General features: G+C 38.4%; 1 protein-coding gene across 1 annotated transcript in view; it reads left to right on the top strand.

Moving 5' to 3' along the window:
• CCDC192 (coiled-coil domain containing 192) overlaps positions 1–23,483 on the top strand; it is a 248,717-nt gene that overhangs the window by 21,269 nt on the left and 203,965 nt on the right. The window contains exon 3 of the mRNA XM_050795761.1: positions 16,315–16,422. Coding sequence (XP_050651718.1) covers positions 16,315–16,422 — 108 coding nt within the window. The remainder of the gene's footprint in view (positions 1–16,314; positions 16,423–23,483) is intronic.

The following is a 23,483-nucleotide window of genomic DNA, read 5'->3' as shown; positions in this document are numbered from 1 at the left end:
GCAATCTTCCTTAAAATAGAAACATCTATGTCTGTGGTGACTGCATTCTGAATCCTATTAATCTTTCTTCTTCCAAATTATATTATAGCAGCATTGAGTTTTTGTCTCCTAATGTGTTCTTACATTCTTTTCTGATAATTATATTATTGAAAATCTAGAAAGAAGACTTCCATAGTACTTGCTTTGTTACCACTCATCACGTAATGCTGAAATCTAAATTTACTAAATGGTTGGAACTGATTTGTGGTTTTAAAAAAAAAGTCTAGGCCAGGCACGGTGGCTCACGCCTGTAATCCCAGCAGTTTCGGAGGCTGAGACGGGTGGATCATGAGATCAAGAGATCAAGATCATCCTGGCCAACATGGGAAAACCCCATCTCTATTAAAAATACAAAAATTAGCTGGGTGTGGTGGCACGCGCCTATAGTCCCAGCTACGTGGGAGGCTGAGGCAGCAGAATTGCTTAAACCTGGGAGGCGGAGGTTGCAGTGAGCTGAGATAGTGCCACTGCACTCCAACCTGCTGACAGAGTGAGACTCTGTCTCTCCCCCCACCAAAAAAGGAAAGTCTAGTACCTGCAAGATAAGTTTCAAATATTCTAGTACTTACCCTTGTGTATACTACGAAAATAGTCATCATCATTCACCATCTCAACTAAAGAAATCCATCTAAATTTTTGTATTTTTAAAGTCATTTTTCAAATAATTTACAGAAGGATAAAGGAATAATAGAAAAACTGATTAGAAGTTGTAATAAAAGTTAAACATAGCAAAACTCTTTATATCAAATAAAAAATTTGGCACACAAACATTATAAAAGATAAAAGAATATTGTCATATATTCAATTAGCAAAAAAGGAAAGTCCAAATTCTTGTTGCAAAATATGGTGTGATACAGTCTGTCCTGTATGAGAGTACCCTATTTTCTTTATTTTCCATAGAGACAGGTTGTTTACTCATTGATTCATGAATTTGAGGAAATTTTTTAAAGTTTGTAGGAAATCATGATCTAAAGATTCATAGTCTATTTCACTTACATGATTGATTCCATCATCAACATTAGTGTGTAAAGTAGCACTGTCCAACAGAAGTATATTTCATGTTATATATATAATTTAGAAGTTTCTAGTAGTAAAATAGAAAATTTTAAAGTAACCAGGTGAAATTAAATTTTAATAATACATTTTATTTAATCTCACATATTCAAAGTATTATCATTTCAACATATAATTGATATAAAAATTTAATAAGATATCTGACATTCCCATTTATTGTACTAAAGCTTCAAAATCAGTATGTATTTTATACTTAAAACACATCTTAAGTCAAACTAACCATATTTTCAGTACCTGAATGTCACATGTAGTTAGTAGCTACTCTATGGGACAGTGCTGGTCCAGAGAGCTTGCCGTAGCTCTTTATATTCATCTTCTTATTTGTCTAAGAATTGTGAAATATCTCCCTCTGTCAGTTTTCTTCTGTTTGGTCATTATAGATGGAAAAAGAAAAAATCAGTATTCTCAACTGTGTTCAATGAAAGCTAAAAACATAGTATACACATGGTGTCCCCTCTTCTGCACCATCTTGAAAGATGATGTAATACTTTCAGCAACACAGTATAAAATTCAAAGATGATTATTAATTTCACTATTGTATTTGTCTTTCTAGTAGGTTCCATTATTTTTTGTTTTTCTCTTCAGTCTTTTTTTTGTCATAGTCGAAAACAATTGATGAATAAGAAAAAAAAATCCTAGTATAACAAAATAGCAAAATGTTTAAAATGTTAGAAAAAGAAGATCACTAAGATCCCACAATATATCTTAGCTTTATAGAAGGCTCAATGGGCTTGTGTGATAACTGCAAGATAGAATAAATTTTATTTTAAAATAAATATATGTTATGTTTGTTCTTTGTAAGACTATTAAGAAATAATAAACTTCACAAAATATCAACTTTTACAGATAGAACTGCTCAGAAAAAAGAAACAAAACTATAATTGAGTCCAATGAACTTCGATGGTATATGGAGGGTTAAATCGCATTAATTAAACAGCATGTGGGGGAAAACTTCAGAGACACATTTACTTTTTAGTCCCCCTTTTCTTCTCTGTAAGCTTTCATCTCATAGGACTTTTCCCAAGTTTTCTCCTCAAAAAGTCTTGAAAAACTTTCTGTTAGTCCCAGTCCACACACTCTTCATCTCAAAAGCTCCAAAGAGCCTGTCTAACAAGAAGGTCACCCAGAGAAGGGACAGCAGCCATCACTGCAGCTCCAGTCTGCCGTTTTCTCCTGTGGGTGCAGGTGAGACTGGGTGGTTTGGGCCCAGGAGGAATTCCCCACAGCACAGCACAGCGGCTGTGGCAGATCATGACCAGACTCCCTCTTGAGGCCAGACCTGGACCCATCCTTCCTCACTGGTCAGGGCCTCCTTGTGGGAATTTCAGCCATTCTGGCCAGGGGTTTACGGACAGAACTCTGATCTCCCGGGGTAAGGGGATCAGCAGACTTAGTCTTTCCCCTTGCTGGCTCTGAGGAATCCAGGCAGTCTGGATGAGTGGGATTCCTCCCACACAGTGCACCCCCTCCACCAAGGGGCTGCCAGAGTGCTTCATTAAGCAAGTCTTTGATCCGATGCCTCCTTACTGGGTAAGACCCTACAACAGTGGTTGCCAGTTCCTCTGACCTCTCAGTGAAAACCTTACAAGCCAGAAAAGATTGGGGTGACAATACTCAACATTCTTAAAGAAAAGAATTTCCAAACTAGAATTTTATATCCAGCCAAACTAAACTTCATAAGCAAAGGAGAAATAAAATCCTTTTCAGACAAGCAAATGCTGAGAGAATTTGTCACTACAAATCAGGCTTTGCAGGAGCTCCTGAAGGAAGCATTAACTATGGAAAGGAAAACCCATTACCAGCCACTACAAAAACACACAGAAGTACAAAGACCAATGACACTATGAAGCAACTACATCAACAAGTCTGCAAAATAACCAGCTAGCATAATGATTACAGGATCAAATTCACACATAACAATATTAACCTTAAATGTAAATGGGCTAAGTGCCCCAAGTAAAAGACACAGAATGACAAGCTGAATAAAGAGTCAAGACCCATCAGTGTGCTGTATTCAAGAGAACTATCTCATGTGCAAAGACACACATAGACTCAAAATAAAAGGATGGAGAAAAACTTACTAAGCAGATGGAAAGTAGGAAAAAACACAAATTGCAATCCTAGTTTCTTTTTTTTTCTATTTTTTTGGAGGTGGAGTCTGGCTCTGTCACCCAGGCTGGAGTGCACTGGCATGATCTCGGCTCACTGCAGTCTCTACCTTCTGAGTTCAAGCAATTCTCCTGACTCAGCCTCCCAAGTAGCTGGGACTATAGGCACATGCCACCACACCTGGCTAATTTTTGTAGTTTTAGTAGAGACAGGGTTTCACCATGTTGGTCAGACTAGTCTCAAACTCCTGACCTCAGGTTATCAGCCTGCCTCAGCCTCCCAAAGTGCTGGGATTACAGGTGTGAGCCACTGAAACTGGCTGCAATCCTAGTTTCTGACAAAACAGACCTTAAGCCAACAAAGATTGAAAAAGACAAAAAGGGCATTACATAATGGTAAAGGGTTTAATTCAACAAGAAGAGCTAACTATCCTAAATATATATGCACCCAATGCAGGAGCAACTAGATTCATAAAGCAAGTTCATATATACCTTCAAAGAGACTTAGACTCCCACACAATAATAATGGGAGACTTTAAGACTCCACTGTCAATATTAGACAGATCACAGATCATAGCAACAGAGCATTGACAAAGATATTTAGGACTTGAACTCAGCTCTGGATCCAGTGGACCTGATATATATCTACAGAACTCTCCATGTCAAAACAACAGAATATACATTCTTCTCAGTGCCACATGGCACTTACTCTAAAATCAATCACATAATTGAAAGTAAAACAGTCCTCAGCAAATGTCAATGGACAGAAATCATAACAAACAGTCTCCCAGACCACAGCACAATCAAATTAGAATTCAAGATTAGGAAACTCACTCAAAACCACACAACTACATGAAAATTGAACTACCTGCTCCTGAATGACTCCTGGGTAAATAATAAAATTAAGGCAGAAATCAAGAAGTTCTTTGAAACCAATGATAACAAAGAAACAATGTACCAGAATCTTTGGGATGCAGCTACAGCAGTGTTAAGAGGGAAATTTACAGCACTAAATGACCACATCAAAAAAGATTAGAAAGATCTCAAATCGACATCCTAATATCACAACTAAAAGAACTAGAGAACCAAGAGCAAATAAACCCCAAAGCTAGCAAAAGACAAGAAATAACCAAAATCAGAGTAGAACTGAAGAAGATAGAGACACAAAAAACCTTTCCAAAAATTGATTAATCTGGGAGCTGCTTTTATGAAAAAATTAATAAAATAGATAGACCAATAGCTAGACTAATAAAGAAAAGAGAGAGGAATCAAATAAGACACCATAAAAATGATAAAGGAGATATTACCACTGACCCCACAGAAATACAAACAACCATCAGAGAATACTATAAACACCTCTATGCAAATAAACTAGAAAATGTAGAAGAAATGGATAAATTCTTGGATACATACATCCTCCCAAGACTGAACCAATAAGAAGTTGATATCTGAATAGACCAATTACAAGTTCTAAAATTGAGGCAGTAATAAATGGTCTACCAACCAAAAGAAGCCTAGCACTAGAGAGTTTTATAGCTGAATTCTACCAGAGGTATAAAAAGGCGCTGGTGCCATTTATTCTGAAACTATTCCAAACAATTGAAAAGGAGAAACTCCTCCCTATCTCATTTTATGAGGCTAACATCATTCTGACACCAAAACCTGGCAGAGATACAACAAAAAAAAACTTCAGGCCAATATCCCTGATGAACATTGATGCAAAAATCCTCAGTAAAATACTGGCAAACCAAATCCAGCAGCACATCAAAAAGCTTATCCACTACGATCAAGTAAGCTTCATCCCCAGAATGAAGGCTGGTTCAACATATGCAAATCAATAATGTAATTCATTACATAAACAGAACTAAAGACAAAAACTGCATGATTACCTCAATAGATGCAGAAAAGGCCTTCAATAAATTTCAACATCACTTTATGTTAAAAACTCTCAATAAACTAGGTACTGATGGAACATACCTCAAAATAATAAGAGCCATTTATGACAAATCCACAGCCAGTATCATACTGAATGGGCAAAACCTAGAAGCATTCCCTTGAAAACAGGTCAAGACGAGGATGCCCTCTTTCACTGCTCCTATTCAACATAGTATTGGAAGTTTTGGCCAGAGCAATCAGGCAAGAAAAAGGAATAAAGGGTATTCAAATAGGAAGGGAGGAAGCCAAGCTGTCTCTATTTGCAGATGACATGATCGTATATCCAGAAAATTCCATCATCTCAGCCTCAAAGCTTCTTAAGCTGATAAGCAACTTCAGCAAAATCTCAGGATACAAAATAAATAAGCAAAAATCACAAGCATTCCTATACACCAATGATATACAAGCAGAGAGCCAAATCATGAATGAACTCCTGTTCACAATTGCTAGAAATAGAATAAAATACCTAGGAATACAGTTAACAAGAGAAGTGAAGGACCTCTTCAAAGAGAACTACAAACCACTGCTCAGGGAAATCAGAGAGGGCACAAATGGAAAAACATTCCATGCTCACAGATAGGAAGAATCAATATCATAAATTTATAATTTATAGATTCAATGCTACTCCTATTCAAATACCACTGACATTTTTCACAGAACTAGCAAAAACTACTTTAGAATTCATATGGAACCAAAAAAGAGCCTGTATAGCCAAGACAATTCTAAGAAAACAGAGCAAAACTGGAGGCATTATGCTACCCAATTTTAAACTATACTACAAGCCTACAGTGACCAAAACAACATGGTTCTGGTACAAAAACAGACACATAGACCAATGGAACAGAATAGAGAACTCAGAAATAAGACTACGACCATCAGATCTTTGACAAACCTGACAAAAATAAGCAATGAGGAAAGGATTCCCTGTTTAATAAATGGTGCTGGAGAACTGGCTAGCCATATGCAGAAAATTGAAACTGGATGCCTTCCTTATACCGTATACAAAAGTTAACTCAAGATGGATTAAAGACTTAAATGTAAAACCCAAAACTATAACATCCCAAACAGAAAATCTAGGCAATACCATTCAGGACATAGGCTGCGGCAAAGATTTAATGACTAAAATGTCAAAAGCAATTGCAACAAAAATAAAAAAATTGACAAATGGGATCTAATTAAACTAAAGAGCTTATGCATACCAAAAGAAACTATCATTAGAGTGAACAGACAACCTACAGAATGGGAGAAAATTTTTGCAATCTATTCATCTGACAAAGTTCTAATATCCAGAATCTACAAGGAGCTTAAAGAAATGTAGAAGAAAAAGAAAAACAACCCCATTAAAAAGTGAGCAAAAGACATAAACAGACATTTCTTAAAAGAAGACATTTATGTGGCCAACAAACATATGGAAAATAGCTCAACATCACTGGTCATTAGAGAAATGCAAATCAAAACCACAATGAGATACCATCTCACACCAGTCAGAATGGCAATTATTAAAAAGTCAAGAAAAAACAGATGTCGGCAATGCTATGGAGAAAAACACTTTTACACTGTTCGTAGGAATGTCAATTAGTTCAACCATTGTGGAAGACAGTGTGGTGATTCCTCAAAGACACAGAAAAAGAAATACCATTTGACCCAGCAACCCCATTATTAGGTATATACCCAGAGGAATATAAATCATTCTATTATACAGATACATGCATGCATATGTTCATTGCAGCACTATTCACAATAGCAAAGACATGGAATCAACCCAAATGTCCATCAATGATAGACTGGATAAAGAAAATGTGGTACATATACACCATGGAGTACTATACAGTCATAAAAAGGAATGAGATCATGTCCTTTGCAGGGATGTGGATGGAGCTGCTAGCCATTATCTTCAGCAAACTAATGCAGGAACAGAAAACCAAACACCACATGCTCTCACTTATAAGTGGGAGCCAAATGATGAGAACACAGGAACACATGGAGGGCAATAACACACACTGGGGCCTGTCAGGGTGAGGGTGGCAGGAGGAAGGAGAGCATCAGGGTAAATAATTAATGCATGTGGGGCTTAATACCTAGGTGATAGGTTGATAGATGCAGCAAATCATCATGGCACACGTTTACCTGTGCAACAAACCTGCACATCCCACACATGTACCCTGGAACTTAAAATAAAATAATTTTTTAAAAAGAAGGTCAAGGAAGAGAAGAAATGGAGCAGACCAAGTAAAAATTATCCTTTGCTGGCAGGGGAGGATACAAGATTGTGACCTACCCACTTGCATTTTTGAATTTTTGCTCTTAGTTTATGCATAACGATGTGCCTTTTCTAACAAGGGGTAACCAGGCTAAGAGGTATATTCACATAAAGCCAAGAGTTTCTGGTCCTTACAGTCAACTCCCAGACTCTCTCCTAGGCTGGGAACTCCCAGAAGCTACACCATAGGAACATAAAATCTACAGCTTGAAGAGAGAATTTTCTTTTTACTTGCTACTGTGGACCAGTCATTATACTAAGTAAGTTTCTGAATTACCCCATGAAATAATCACAGCAAACCCTGGAGTTATCATCTCCTCCAATTTTATAGATGAGGAAATGGGGGCTCAGAATAATTAAATTACTTACTTAAAGTCACACAAACAATAAGTATAATTATGTCAAGGACTTTGCATCAATCAGATTCATATTTGAAATCAACAGAACCCGTACTAGTTCAGATTCAGGGGGGAAAGAATTATTGGAAAATATTAGGTATTTCAGAGGTTCTTTAGGAGAGCCAGAGAATTACTACACCCAATTACCTTGCAGATTCTGAGGACAAACCTGTTACTGCTGCCACCAGACCTATAACCTGTCATTTTCCCTGAATCTGAGATATTACTTCTAAGTCTTCTGTCACTGTAGCCCCTGAAAACAGAATGACCCCGTCCACCAAGCCAGATTCCACGCTGTTTGGCACCTTTTTCATTTCAGTCTCATCCACATTGAAGTTTCATGCTGGTGTGTCTGACTTGGTGGAGTCTAAGTCACATGACTACACCTTGGCTGTGAAGAACGCTTGGGAAGGAGCTCCTGGCTTTTAACTTTGGAAGACAGGGTATATGGGATGGGAAATTCTCCAAAGAGAGAAAGACACTGGGCAGTCAAAACAGCTCGCCAAATGGCCTGTGCAGAGGTCAAGTTGAATGACGTACAATGGTCTTCTCATTTCACAGATGGGAAAACTAAGTCCCACTGAGTAGCTACAGTTGGCTGTACTATGCTTTCTTCTCCAATATTTTTGCCATGCCTCTTAGAAGCATTTTGACTGCAAGACCTTAAAAGAAGTGGAAATTCACAGCACAATGAGCCTTTCCATCTGTCTTCTGTGCCTTATCATATTGGAAAGCACTATGGAAATAGTTGCTAAACTTTTATCTGTTATGAAAGGATGCATAACACATTTCTCCTTCGGATCTTGGTAAAGAAGGGAGTCTGCAAATGCCAGTCTGGGAGGAAATGAAAGGGTTTCTCATGAAAACGGTTTCTATGAAACTTCAAGTTCAATGAAGGATTTCCTTGCTAGGTTTTGGAAATAGCATTGTTGGAATATTGAAGTTCTTATCATTGTAATTGATTTTTTAATTTTTAAAAAAAATTCACCTATTTAGAATCTAAAACTCTTTAGTAGAAAAAAGTTACCTCCAGTCTGAACACTGTCAATCATAAAACATTTGCTGTTGATTTTACACAGTATAGCAAAATTTATGTAACAAAACTAACTTTGAAAAGCCACAACCAACTTGGGCAATGAAATGTCATCAATTCTATCACTTTACTCATGAGCTGACGTGAAAGTCCTACAGGCATGTGCATTTCCTGAAACACTAAAATTCAGTTGGAGAATGAAAACATAATTGGTCAACATGCCAAAGTACTCAAAATCTAAACTTAACGCATGATGAGTGAGAAAATAAATAATCCTCTCACACAAAAAAGTACCATCTTTACAAATGGCAAACGGTATCCCACTTAACTGAAAATTTTATTTAAAAACAAATAGTTTTTAAAAAAATTTTGTTGTTGTTATTGTTGTTGAGACAGGTTATTGCTCTATCATCCAAGCTGGAGTGCAGTGGCATAATCTCGGCTCACTGCAGCCTCCGCCTCCCAGGCTCAAGCAATCGTTCAGCCTCAGCTTCCCAAGTAGCTGGGACTGCAGGCACGCACCACCACCACCTGCTAATTATTTTTAATTTTTGCAAAGACGAGGTCTCACCATGTTGCCCAGGCTGATCTTGAACTCCTGGGCTCGAGATACCTGTCCATCTTAGCCTCCCAAAATACAGGGATTGCAGTCTTGAGCCAGCACACCCAGCCTGCAATTTATTTTTGAATAAAAATTAAAGGTGGCTAACATGTGACATTCCCTCTAAACAAGGATTGCTTAATGTGGGCTACATGAATGACATTGAGAAGGGTGCTTAAACACCCTGAAAGCATGTACAAAATTATGTGCACATGTGCTTACTGTATGTGTGTGCAAGCTGTGCACATACTTTTTTTGATAAGAGAATTCACAGATGTTATCAGGTACTCAAAGGAGTCTGTGTTGCTCATAAATCAAATGATAGAGGGCTATTTTAGGTCACAGAACAGATTCTGTAACATATGTAATATAATATGAACTCGAATTCAGGACTCCTCTAGCCCAGATCCTATTTTGCTATTAACTTTAATTTAAACCATGGAAGATATCCATCTTTTGCAAGGTCCTTTTTCTCCTCTGATGCTGTTTATACAAGGTCTCTAAGAGCCTATAAAGCAATATTACTAGAGATAGACCTGGAATATTTGAAAACAGATTAGAACTGCCTCTTACCACCTTCTATCAGATTCTAACCAGAATCTTCATCAAGGAGGAAGGAACAAAGCCCTAAAGCATAAAGCAGTATATTATGAGTGAGCATAAAAATGTTAAATTAACCACCAAACTTGTGACATTCTTTTCATTTTTACATAAACCCAATTCCAAGATTTCTGTATTGGAGAGAAATTCTAGGCTGAGACTCCTGGTGAGCATATTAATCACGTCTGCTTTGTTACTCCTTATTTCCCCGTTGCCTAGTATAGTGCCTGGCAAATAGTGAGCCTTCAATAAATATTTTTTGAACTTGAATTGAATTGCTTTGAGCTGAACTGGAATAAGAGCTGGCATGTTAAGAGTTTTGGGTTAGCCATTATTTAAAGTTATTTATGAAGCTATCAAACGTCACGTGGTCATTTCTCTTTAACTTCCATGCCAACAACCTTTTTATAAATTAAAATCTGAGTCAACAATTTCTTTCCAATATCTCTTTCTTTTAGTCTATCAGTGAGGCTATAGAAATGGACAAGTAGTTAAATCTTTCACAGGGTGAAAGATTGACCTTTAGGAATGTGTTTATTTCTTTAAAAAATAATATCCTGGAACCTTGCTAAGGCAGATAAGTTGATATAGAATATAGATGCATCTTGAACGAGGTCCAGGGTGATTCAGGGACTCTAGATCTGGAAAGGCCACCTGATAAAACATTCAATTCACAATTTAACAGGGATCATTTAGATAGGAGTTCTCTATACTTAGATTTCATAAGCCAGTAAGAATTTTCACACCCAAAATAATTAGGGTTAGTTCTCATATGATTGCCAACTTTTCAATTTTTTTTCAAGACACTAAAACACAATAATTTCCATATACTGCCATCATTTGTTAAAGAAATATCCTCTTAACACCAAAGACAGTAGAATGATTATAATCTCAGAATAAATGACAGTCTTTAAAGAGGAATCAATTTGGCTTCATGAAAAATTCACAATGTTCTCTTTAAAAGTTTGCCTTGTCCTTTTGTTACTGGCTGGCACAAATGTTATCACAAACCAACACTGATCTATGGAGTGGCATTTGGGAACCACTAATATAATTAAACCCCTTTGGGCTGAGGTTTCTTTGTTTCCTCCTCCCTATCCACTCTCCACCCTTTCCAACTCATCTTTTCAGGGAACGCTAATCTTTCTGGACATTTATTCGGGTTCTCTTGACCTCTGGCTTGTTGAGTTCAGCCCGAGAAAGACACAGACAGGAGAACAGGGGATGAGAGGAGTTAAGGTCAGGCTATTGACTCTGCTGGTTCGTTTCCCCTCCCTACTTCTCTCCAACCACCACAACTGCCTAGACATAGTTGGCCGTGGCTGTGTTCCTCTCCTCAAGCTTTCTTTCTAGACCTATCAGTTTTGCTCTTCCCCTACCTCTTCAGGTCAAGGTAAGGCAAAGGGCACCTGTACTTCCAGGGAATGTCTCACCAACCCTTGTTGGTTCCTTTAATCTTACCCACACCTTCTAAATCGTCCCTTCGTCTAATTCTCCTCAGTTTCTGCATTGGAGTAGCCATCTATTTCCTCCTGGGCTTTATGAATACATTCTTCATTTAAAGACAAAAATGTTGAGACGCAGACGAATGAAGCAGCTGGCTCGAAGTCACATGATCACTTAGAATCAAGTCAGATATAGACCATACCTTCCAGATTACAAGCAGGGTGCTCCTTAGGCTATGCTCAATCCAGGCCATCATCCTCCCAGAGCCACGTCCTGCTCAGCCATATTGATGAGCATTTTGATAACTAGTTGTAATTTGTTCACATTTTGAATTTAAATATCTTCTTAGGTGACTATTGAGGCAAACCCAAACACAGAGGAATACTGTTTTCATCGGAATGGATTAGAACCAGGAAAATTGAGTTTTTAAATATTTGCCTAAGTAGAAATGGGCAATTTAGTGTAAGAAACTGCTGCAAACGCTAAACACAAAAGAACATGAGAGTGATGCAATTATCACTGTGACGTGAATTCCGATCATGAAAGAGCAGTGGGGAGAGATGAAATAAATGTGCCCAGGGTGAGGGGATGAGGCATGGGTGGTGGGTGGGGGAGAAGATGATCAGCTGGGGAAAGACTTGACTCTGCATGAGAAAATGAGTAGGTTGCAGAAGGGTAAGGAAGAATAGGGTGATAGGTGCCTGTCAAGCAGAATGAGAGAGGAATGGGCAGCAGTAATGAATAGATATCAAACAGGATATTGTAAAATGTGTTTATCTGGAAGGAAGTTACTCTACCACTGAGCAGGGGCTGCTGCTAGAACCCTGACATATTAGAAGCTTCAGATTTTAGAGACACTGAATTCTCCAAAACTGACCTATGTCAAAATGCTCTTCCACAAAGGTGAAATTTGCCATAACCACACTTTTATTTAAAACTCTTTCTCTTAAATAAATGTACGTGCACATATTTAATGCATTAACTGTTCTTAATTACAAACTTGACTGAATTTCCCACTGCCGTTTGATCACTTGCTGTTATGAAAGTGTCCCCGTGGGTATTTTCTTTTACTTGGGTTTTAAAATAAGCTTAATACCAAATTATTCTCTTTAAAGGAATTGGGATAATGGAATTATTAACATGTATTGAGCACTTCATCTGTCAAAGCACTTATCTGCTTTACCTCATTCAGTTCTTACAACAACCCTACCATCACTCAGCCTCATGCCCACATTCTTGTCCTCATCTGCACAGTCTGGCCCCTGACCATGGCAAGCAGAACTTCTCTGTGGCTCTGATCCTTGTCAATGTCCCAGGTCAGATGCATGAAAAGTATTGCTCAAAGAAGTCACTGTTATAGCCTCTCAGCATGAAGGACTGCTCGTTCTGGTACAACCACCTTCATTGACTGCCGAGCCTTTAATCAATCAACAATTATTTATCAGGCTCCTACTTACTGTTCAGCAAAGTCCTGTCTGGCTTCTGCAGACAGGAACATTTCTAGATATGGCACATGAAGTTGGATCAATCAGAAACCTTGAGCCAGTCCTTAAGGGTCAAAGGGTTTGTATAGCTGTCATTTTAGGACAGAGAAATAAAGCCTTAACAGCAAGGTAGAGGATAATGAGAAGGTACTGGAATAGATTAAGAAATCAAGAAATATAAAATTAGAAAATAATATGTAAATTTTCCTTTAAATTATCATATGAGAAACCTTTGCAACCAGAACAAAGTCTACTCTTACAATGTCATATAAAATTTGTTCAATTAGTAAACTATCAACCTCAACATCCATGCATAATAATACTCAGGTGTCTTTAATCAAAGAGTTTATTGAATTTTTAGTGTTATTTAGTATCATCTTCTATTGATCATCTTGGCTACATTAGGTATCTGTATTTAGATAATAACTTAATATTTAGGTAGACAATTTTAAGACAAAAAGTAGAAATTCACAATGGGGATTATTATTAAATTGTTGGAATTTACCATTTGGAAATCCATACACAGGTTCAATTCCCAAACACCTGTATATTGCCTATATTTTCATCATTTTGATGTCATAGACTGTTGATTAATATAATTCACTTGCAACTACTTTAACCACTGAGAATATTCATTTTCATTATTAATACAAATTGCATGTGTCCACATGTACCTGGAAGTAAAATGAAATTAATAATGGAAGTCCTATCTTTCTGCCCTTCTGCCATTGTACCTTGCAAAACTGGGACAACGACTGAGTGCATCTAACTTTTTTAGTCTTTGAAACCACATATCCACCTCCCAAACCTCTATCTTCATGTGTTTACTTATTTTTGAAATTGTTCTTGACTTCATTTTTGTTTGCCTTTGTTCTGTTAATGGAGTTACCTCCTATTTAAAAAGTGCCTGCTTTTGTGTAAGCTTTTTCCCTTAAGAGCATGGCAGAAGCTGAAAGACAGGTCAGAGAGCAGGGCGTGCTCACTACAGCTGGAGTGGGGGTGTAAAAGACTGACTTTGGGCCGGGCGCGGTGGCTCAAGCCTGTAATCCCAGCACTTTGGGAGGCCGAGATGGGCGGATCACGAGGCCAGGAGATCGAGAGACGATCCCGGCTAACACGGTGAAACCCCGTCTCTACTAAAAAATACAAAAAAAAACTAGCCGGGCGAGGTGGCGGTCGCCTGTAGTCCCAGCTACTCGGGAGGCTGAGGCAGGAGAACGGCGTAAACCCGGGAGGCGGAGCTTGCAGTGAGCTGAGATCCGGCCACTGCACTCCAGCCTGGGTGACAGAGCAAGACTCCGTCTCAAAAAAAAAAAAAAAAAAAAAAAAAAAGACTGACTTTGCATTCTCCATGGTTTGCTCAGGTCTTTCCCTGTCCTAAAACACATGACAATTCCCTAAATTTGTCTGTACAAAAAGTCCTGTGTTATTTAATAACAGTTCTCAGTTACGCCTGTTTCATTTGGCTTTGACTTATAATGTTTTTGTCTTATGGAAATGTTTGTTGTTCTCGGCTGGGGAAATTTTGGGTGTTTGAAGAAGCCCTGGAGAAATGGATTAGATGATCTTGCTGAGTCTACTCACACAAATTTTAAAAAGTTCCTCTTGAGATCAACCGTTCAACAAGAAAATTTTCCCTGGAAATAGAAGTCTAGATCAGGGATTCCCCATCTTTTAAAAATAGTTTGGCCTCATGACAATTCCCCATTTCTGCATATAATGTCTTACAGCCTGTATTCATCTCTAAGTGTAAATGCACAAGAATTTTGTTTAAAGGCTTTTTTTTTTGAGAATTTTTGAACCCATTTTTGAAATTACTGGAACCATCAGGGATCCGAGGACAATTGGTTCACTTCCTAGTATCACCATTCCAGCCTAAGATGTTCCTCCCCTAAAGGCAAACTTTTGAGGGTGAGTATGCCCCTGTAGTGGCAGAACTTGACTGTTGAGCCAGGCTGTTGGTGAAGTAGAAATATTTTTTTGCCTCTCGTCTCATAGAATTCTGTTTATATCAGAGGCCAGTGGCAGAGACTCAAGGTTCGATGTATGGTATGAACAAGTACAGAAACTGAACGAATGCTGAATTTTTATGCCTGGTTCCATTTACCACCAGATGGCTGTATTGTATCGTCAGGAAATGCACACATGTAAAATCGGTGGTCTCATAAGCCACAGGGAAAAAAATAAAACAGAAGTTAGACCTTTAAGATATGTAGGAATGCAGTTCGTTCTTTATGGGGTTAATTGGAAACAGCTGCAGCAGGAGTATTCGCAAGAAAACGGGACGCACCCAGAGAAACTATAGGAAGGTCATCATCCTAGCATGTACAAGGTTTTCCAACTTTTTGTATTGCTTTGTAATTATTAAGTATTACGATAGCAAAAGAGTAGCAAGGAAGTGCTCTAGCCTCACAAGGGCCTGTACCTGGTGTTTTCATACCAATTTTGTGTACTCTTCAGCTTGTAGCTGAGGAAAAGTAACTTTAGAAACATTTTGAGTCTGGGCACAGTGGCTCACACCTGTAATCCCAGCACTTTGGGAGGTGGAGGTGGGCAGATCACGAGGTCAGGAGTTCAAGACTAGCCTGGCCAACATGGTGAAACCACATCTCTACTAAAAATATAAAAATTAGCTGGACGTGGTGGCACGTGCCTGTAATCTTCAGAGGCCGAGACAGGAGAATCGCTTGAACCCAGGAGGTGGAGGTTGCAGTGAGCCAAGATCGTGCCCTTGTACTCGGCCTGGGCAACAAGAGTGAAACTCTGCCTGGAAAAAGAAAAAGAAAAAGATAAAGATAAAGAAAAAGAAAAATTTTGAGAGGCAGAGTCTACACATCTGCTAATTTGAGTCATATTAGCCAGGCTCTGGGGAAGAATGATCTGATTCTAAAACATGTGGTATCTTTGCTTTAATGACATGTGCTGAGAAGGTGAAGATGAGAGGAAACAGGGTTTCTCTGAGTTCAGTTGACTCCGTTCCTACTGTTAGGTGAATGTTAAAAACATACGCATTCTAGGTGACATCTTCCATCAGGAATGTGAAATTTTAAACCTAACCTTTTGAAGAATAAAAGTTTCAAAGTAATCAAATTCCAATGACAGTTATTTAATCTAACTTTCTAAAGCTGTTCATTGTCATCATTTATTTTTTACTCTTTTTACATTCTATGTTTTAAATAAAACTATTGTTAAAACATTTTGCCGTTTTATTTCCTTGTTAAGAAAAGGGGAGGATTTGTGTGAGTTTATCAAGCCTATCATTAGTCCATAAGATTGTTTGAGATGTGCTCAAACGATCCCTGTCAAAAAGTAATAATTGATTTTTTTTTTTTAAAGAAAGTGTCCCTGGATACTGGACAGATGGCGTTTGCCTTGGCCCAACTTGAGTCATTGGAGACTTGTCTGAAAGAAGCAGAAGAAAAGGCTAAAGCTTTATCTGAACAGGTAACACCTGTTATGGGAACTGGAAACAAATGTTCCTCAGTGTGCAGCATGGCAAGTGTAAATGTAAACACATGTTTTCACCTCTGCCTCTACTGATACACACACACACACACACATACACATTGCAGTTATGCACACACACACACACACGCACACAGCATTCCATTCATTTTAGACATAACAGTGCCTACTTTAGTCTGTATGGAACTTTTCGGTCTTTAAAACTTTTTTCATCTTTGTATTCTATTTGACTTTCATTCACCACAGGCCATGAGTTAGGCAAACCTTCTTTAACTAAATGGTTTTCCTGAATAAGCAAAGCATATTTGCATTATAAATAGATAAGCTCAAAGATAAAATAAAGCCTATTGGAGTCATGCAGAAGTAATTTTCTTTTATTTTTAGGAAACTGTACTTAGAAGAGAGTTTTTCAAATATTGACATCCCTCTTAGGTTTTTGCAAATTACAGAAGCAAAGCAGCAGATGATAAGTGGAGCCTGGCCTGCACCAGGTGGCCTGGACACCTTAGAGTGCTTTGCATGTACAGCAGGTCCATGATTTCAGAGACAGTAAACCAGCTTTACTAGTATCAGTAAAGCTCAGACCAGGGCTGGAACATTTCCCAATAAGATTATACTTTGCAAATAGTGCAACTATTGTTGCCTTTCCCCCGGTCACAGAGACTTGGCCCCAGAGGACAAACTGCTTGGAGTCTGGGTCCCCCAGTGCTCTCTTTTGGTGACAGTCAGTGAAGGGAAAAGGATGGAGGAGGCCCTGCAATGTTAGAAATGTTCATTAATTTCTCCTGGATTGATATATTTAGATAAAAGTATATTTTAGATACTTTGGAAACAAATAATTTTAAGGTACTTTTAATAAAGGCAGTCTCTCTGTACAGTGAAAGCTAATTGCATCAGAATTTTAGCGGAAACTAAGGAGGAAAAGTGCCTTGTGTTATGAGAAAAAGTATAATTAATATATAATTTAGTGATACACACACAAATGCCCTTCATTTCTTTTTCAGCTTTCCAAAAAAGGTGCATCCCTTACTTTGGCATGTATTTATTGTTTACTGACTAAATGCGATTGATGCAAGGGGTCACAGGGGAGTTGTGTCAGCTAATAAAAATGTGCTACCCTTTTGGAAAAGTTTCCATCTCAGCCTCAAGCCATAGCTCTAGCCTGCCAACTGTTTTTTGTTTTTTTTTTCTAAAACAAACAGAAACAAGCCTCGAACTGTGGCAAAATTAAGAATTACCAAGAATTATAATGATAAACATGAGGTACCATTTCAAAGCAAAACAAACAAAACAACAAAATAACCTAAGAATTTCAGAGTCTCCAAATCGGGAAGGATTTTTCAGTGGATAACTAAAAAGGGGCACCCCTGCTGGGATTAGGTTACACTAAGAAGGTATATGGGATTTTTTTGGTAATCAAATGACTTTTAATGATATCTCGTTTGAATCAGTAAGATTCAATTCACTCATAAAAGTACCGATTCCTGCACTTTGGGAGGCCGAGGCGGGTGGATCACGAGGTCAGGAGATCAAGACCATCCTGGCTAACATGGTGAAAACCCCGTTTCTACTAAAAATACAAAACAATTAGCAGGGCATGGTGGCGGGTGCTGAGGCAGGAGAATGGCATAAACCCGGGAGGCGGAACTTCCAGTGAGCTGAGATCGCGCCACTGCACTCCAGCCTGGGCAACAGAGCGAGACTCCGTCTCAAAGAAAAAAACAAGTACCCATTCCTTTGGTTCTTAATGAAATATTTCTATTTTATCCAATGCAGATGTAACCACCCAGTGGGTTCACCTTGCCCGCTGCCTAGACAGAATCGATTTATCAAGACAGGGAAATTACAGTGGAGAAAGAGGAAATCACAGAGCCACAGAGCTGGCTGTGCAGGAGACCGGGGTTTTATTATTACTCAAATCAGTCTCCCTGAGCATTCAGGGATCAGAGCTTCTAAAGATAATTTGACGGGGAGGCACCCGGAAAGTGGGGAGTGCTGGTTGGTCAGGTTGGAGATGGAATCATAGTGGGTGGAAGTTAGGTTTTCTTAATGCCTTCTGTTCCTGGGTGTGATGGCAGAACTGGTTGGGCTGGGTGGTGTCAGCTGATCCATCAAGTGCAGGGTCTGCAAAATATCTGAAGCACTGATCTTAAACTTTACAATAGTGATGTTATCCCCAGGAGCAATTTGGGGAGGTTCAGACTCTCAGAGCCACAGGCTGCATGACCCCTCAATTGTAATTTCTAATTTTGTAGCTAATTTGGTAGTTCTGCAGGGGCAGATTGGACCTCAGGCAAGAGCAGGGTCTTTGGGAAAAGGCTGTTATCAATTTTGTTTCAGAGTCAAACCATGAACTGAATTCCTTCCCACAGATAGTTCGGCCTATGCCTAGGAATGAACAAGGACAGCTTAAGGGTTAGAAGCAAGATAGAGTCGGTTAGGTCTTATTTCTTTCACTGTCATAATTTCCTCAGGTATAATTTACAAAGGCGGTTTCACAGATAGCTCCTAATATTTAAGATTCTTTGCTGGGTGATCTCTTTGTATAACACCAAACAATTAGATGTATTCATTTTTTCAGTAATATAGCAGATTAAATATATAAAATGGAAACTGGATTTCACAACCTTTTTGTACCTACCATAAGTAAGATGCTGGTTAGGTGTTTTGCAGGAAAGACATATAAGTCAGAGCTTCTCTATCCAAGTAGCTCACAGACAATAGAAAAATTGGAAGATATGAAGAATGAAAATAGGTGTTTATATGACTCCAAGATAAACTGCACAATAGCATTAAGTTGCAGGATCTGTATGTGTTAATTGTACTAAAGCATTTTTCTTGAAGTTGCCAAATTTGCATAACCAAGTGAGTTTAATTGGAAGTTGGCCATGGTTTGAGGAAAGGGAGAGTATGATATGTAAAGCACATTGCAGGCATTTTCGATATTATATTTTTAATTAACTTGAGCATTTTATGAGATTTGGCTGTCTTCATTGTTACTGTTGAGAGGAGTCAATCAACACTGTTGTCACAGGATTTAATCCTAAAATTTTTGCTTTCTCCAGTGTTTGAGTCTAGTCTTTTCCTTGAAAAGATAAAAACTTTAAGAACAGTCCTCTGTCCCCTATTTTAAAATTTAAGTCGACATTAAAAACATGGATGAGAGGATAGGGAAAGGGAAGAACCTGATATTTCCTAAGAAAGTTCTTGAGAATATTTCAGAATGGAACACCTGTCTCAAACAATCAAACATTTGTCCACTGGGTGCCACTGTCTTCCTTACCAGGTCGTGCCACTAAGGGATTACAGAAAGATTGCCTTTAGTGTTAAAGACAATGATTACACACACACTCTGTGTGTGTGTGTGTGTGTGTGTGTGTGTGTGTGTGTGTGTAAGGAATATTTTTGCCTGCTATACATGTTAAGGCTTCTTCTAAATGTTGTTAATTTAGGATTTGTCACAAGGATGTTGGGAATGCTACCTTGCCTTTACTGGTAACCCAAATTATGGGCTGTCCCAGTGGAGTAGAATGAGGTGAGGAGTGTGGAAGAAACAAGAAGAACCAAGATTTGTGCTAGAAGGAAGCAGTGGAAGCTTGCAGTATTATCAAACAATGGGTCCTGCCTTTGAGAAAATGGTTAATTTCACTGTTATTCAAGACCTTATCTCTTAGCTTTGCCTCTGAGAACATAGAATTAACTCAGAATGGAAAGTATAGGTGCCTAGGGTTGTTACCTACATTAATCATCTGTTGATCCGGGGCCTCGGTTTATGCAAACTGGACATTTCTAAGGACTCCTTCAGCAAGGTCCACTGTTACAAAGAAAAAAATAGAAATAGGCAACAAACAAGAAGGTTGTGGCCACTTCCTCCGATGAGGTCACACAGTCAATAGAATTCTTTGTTGGGCTTCACTTTAGCTTACAATTATTCTTTATTTCTCTGCAGTCAAGTCACTAATGTCAAAATAAAATAAACATGAAATTAGAATAATTTGCAATTAAGACTTATCATCTGGGTTAGTCAAGACTTTGAGAAATAACTGACTGCAGCAATTCAGCCAAAGCAGAGTCAGAAGGTGTCATTAGGCCCCAACTTCTAACCTGGATTATAATGATAAATCACTCAACATATTACCAAGTCTTGCTTAAGAAAATACTTTATTATATTTCCCATAGGTTAAGATCAGGTGGGAGGAAAACTAAATGCCTGGATGTTGGGTAATAGATAAAGAAAAAGGGTGAATAAGAAAGGGAGAAAAGCTGTTAGGAATGTGAAAGAAAGATGAGAAGTAAAGGGTTTCTAGAGAAGCCCATAAAAAAAAGGCTTTTCATGTGTGCTGGCTTCTATCACCAGTGAATATAGGAGGACAATGAAAAGGACTCTGGTGGACTGCTGTTTATAACCATACACAAGCAAATAGACCACACAGCTTTTGTGTTGAGACAAAAGAAAGTGTCAAGAAAACCCATACTTTTGCAATGAAGCCTGAATCCAGATGCACGCCAATGTAGAGTTTATGAGGCAACATTCCCTTTGGCAGCAGTGTTAGCCCAGAGTCTCTCTCATTTATTGATGGCTTCTGGTTCCCAGCTCCAGGTATCAGATCAGGGAGAGCCCAGGCTTTGTTCCTGTTCCACTATTTGCTAGCTTTATGGCCTTGGGCAATTCACTTTGTCTCCCCAGCTACAGTTGTCTTATCTAGGAGGGTGTAAACATGTTAGTTTCATAGGGCTGTCAATAGGGCAGTGAGGATTAAATGGGATAGGTATTGGTCCTTCTGTCCCTTTGTAGGTATTATGGCTGAATGTTTCTGTCCCCCCATCAAAAAGAACAAATTCATATGTTGAAACCTAATCCTCAATATGATAGTATGTGGTGGTGGGATCTTTGGTAGATGGTAAGTTCTTGAGAGCACTGACTCAGGAATGGGACTAGTGTCCTTATAAAAGAGGCTCAAGGGAACTTCCTCACCCCTTCCACCATGTGAGGACAGAGTAAGAAGCTGCCATCTGTGAACCAGGAAGCAGACCCTCATAAAACACCAGATCTGTTGGTGCCTTGATCTTGGACTGCTCAGCCTCTAGAATTTTAAGAAAGAAAGAAATTCCCATTGTTTATATGCTAGCCAGTTCATGGTATTTTGTTATAGCAGCCCAAATGAACTAAGACAGTAGGTTCTCAAAAATATCTGTTTATTTTCACTCCTACCAGTGGTCATAATAGAACTGTGTAGTTCTCTTTATGCCTTGAGCCACATAAATTAACAAGTCCCAACCTGCCACAAAAGTCTTTCTCTCACACATACACACACACACTGCCCCCCTATCCAAGCTCCCTTTGTCCTAACTTGGCTGGCTTTTCTACTATCCAGTTTCTCTTCTACTCTTTCTCATCTCTTCATCTGGTAAAGGGATTTTAGTTCTTTAACCTTGTCTTTCCTTTCTGCTTCATCTCTTGGAACTTTTGTCTGTTTCTGCCCATTATCTGATTTTGTACAGATTGGGAGTTGTTTTCCTTGGCAAGCTGGGCAGGGAGGGTGTCAGGAGGTGAATCCAGTAAGAACTATGTAGTCAGAATTCATTTCATATATCTTCTAGGTACCATACCTAACAAAATATAGTCACATATGAGAAGACTTTTTAAAGTTCATGGAAAAATGGAATTAAACAATAAAAATAAAAAGCATAAATTTTATTTTTCAACATGAGCTTCATCAAGTTCAAGATACTTTTGAAGTGATGATACCAGCCCTTTAGTCCACTTTGAAGAACGAAGGGTCCTGGGGATTTAACCATCTAAATACAGTGTTTTCTTTACATCATTAACTAAAGAGAAATGAGTGCCCTTTAAAGGTTTTTTTTAAGACTAGGAAACAAAAATAAGGCAGAAGCAGCCAAATCAGTACTGTAAGGAAGATGCCTAATGATTTCCTGTGGAAACTCTTGCAAAGTTGCCCTTTTTGATGAGAGGAATGAGCAGAAGCATTGTCATGGTGGAGAAGGACTCTCCTGAAGCCTTCCTGGGTGTTTTTCTTCTAAAGTTTGGCTAACTTTCATAAAACACTGTCATAATAAGCACATGCTATCATTCTTTGTCCCTGCAGAAAGTCAACAAGTAGAATGCTTTGAGAATTTTTAAAAACTCTTGCCATGACCTCTGCTCTTGACCAGACTTTTGCTTTGACTGGACCACTTCCCCTTCTTGGTAGCCGTTGCTTTGATTGTGCTTTGTCTTCAGGATTGTGCTGGTACAGCCATGTTCCATCTCCTATTACAATTCTTTGAAGAAATGCTTCAGGATCTTGATCCCACTTGTTTAAATTTCCATTGAAAGATCAACTTTTGTCTTCAGCTGATCTTGGCACAACAGTTTTGGCACCCATTACCATCAAGTAGAAAGCTTGCTCAAGTTTAATTTTTCAGTCAGAATGGTGTATGCTGAACCAATTGAGATAGCTATGGTGTTGGTTATTGTTACTCTTATTAATTTTGGTCCTCTTCAATTAGGACATAAATGAGATACATTTTTCCTCAAAAATTGATGTAAATGGCCTGCTGCCACAAGCTGCTTCTTCAACATGGTCTCATTACTTTTTAAAACAAATTATCTACAAATAAACTGCCAATTTCTTTGGGGCATTGTGTATATAAACTTTTTGTAAAGCATCAATTATTTCACCATTCTTTCACCCAAGCTTCACATAAATTTGATGTTTGTTCTTGCTTCTACTTTAGCAGAATTCATGTTCCTCTGGTAGAGGCTCTTTTCAAACTGTTTTCTTCTTCTTAATACCTCAAACTAGATCCTGTTCACATGTGTTACAAGTTAGTATGAGTTTATTTTGGTGTAAACTATTTTTGAAATCCATGCACAATTTTTTCAAAATATGCACTTCTATGATATCTCTGAAGAACTTTCATATTAAGCATGCCATAAAAACTTCCTAGAAAGAAGATTTCATGATTTGATGCAGGGGATAGGAGGTGGAAAACTGGGTGGGAAACTTGACCTCTTTTTCCTATCATTGTTTCTCCCA

Source organism: Macaca thibetana, chromosome 6 (assembly GCF_024542745.1).
Source record: "Macaca thibetana thibetana isolate TM-01 chromosome 6, ASM2454274v1, whole genome shotgun sequence".
In the NCBI taxonomy this organism is placed as follows: Eukaryota; Metazoa; Chordata; class Mammalia; order Primates; family Cercopithecidae; genus Macaca; species Macaca thibetana.
Note: the sequence above shows the minus strand (reverse complement) of the source record. Positions and strands in the feature narration are given on the sequence as shown.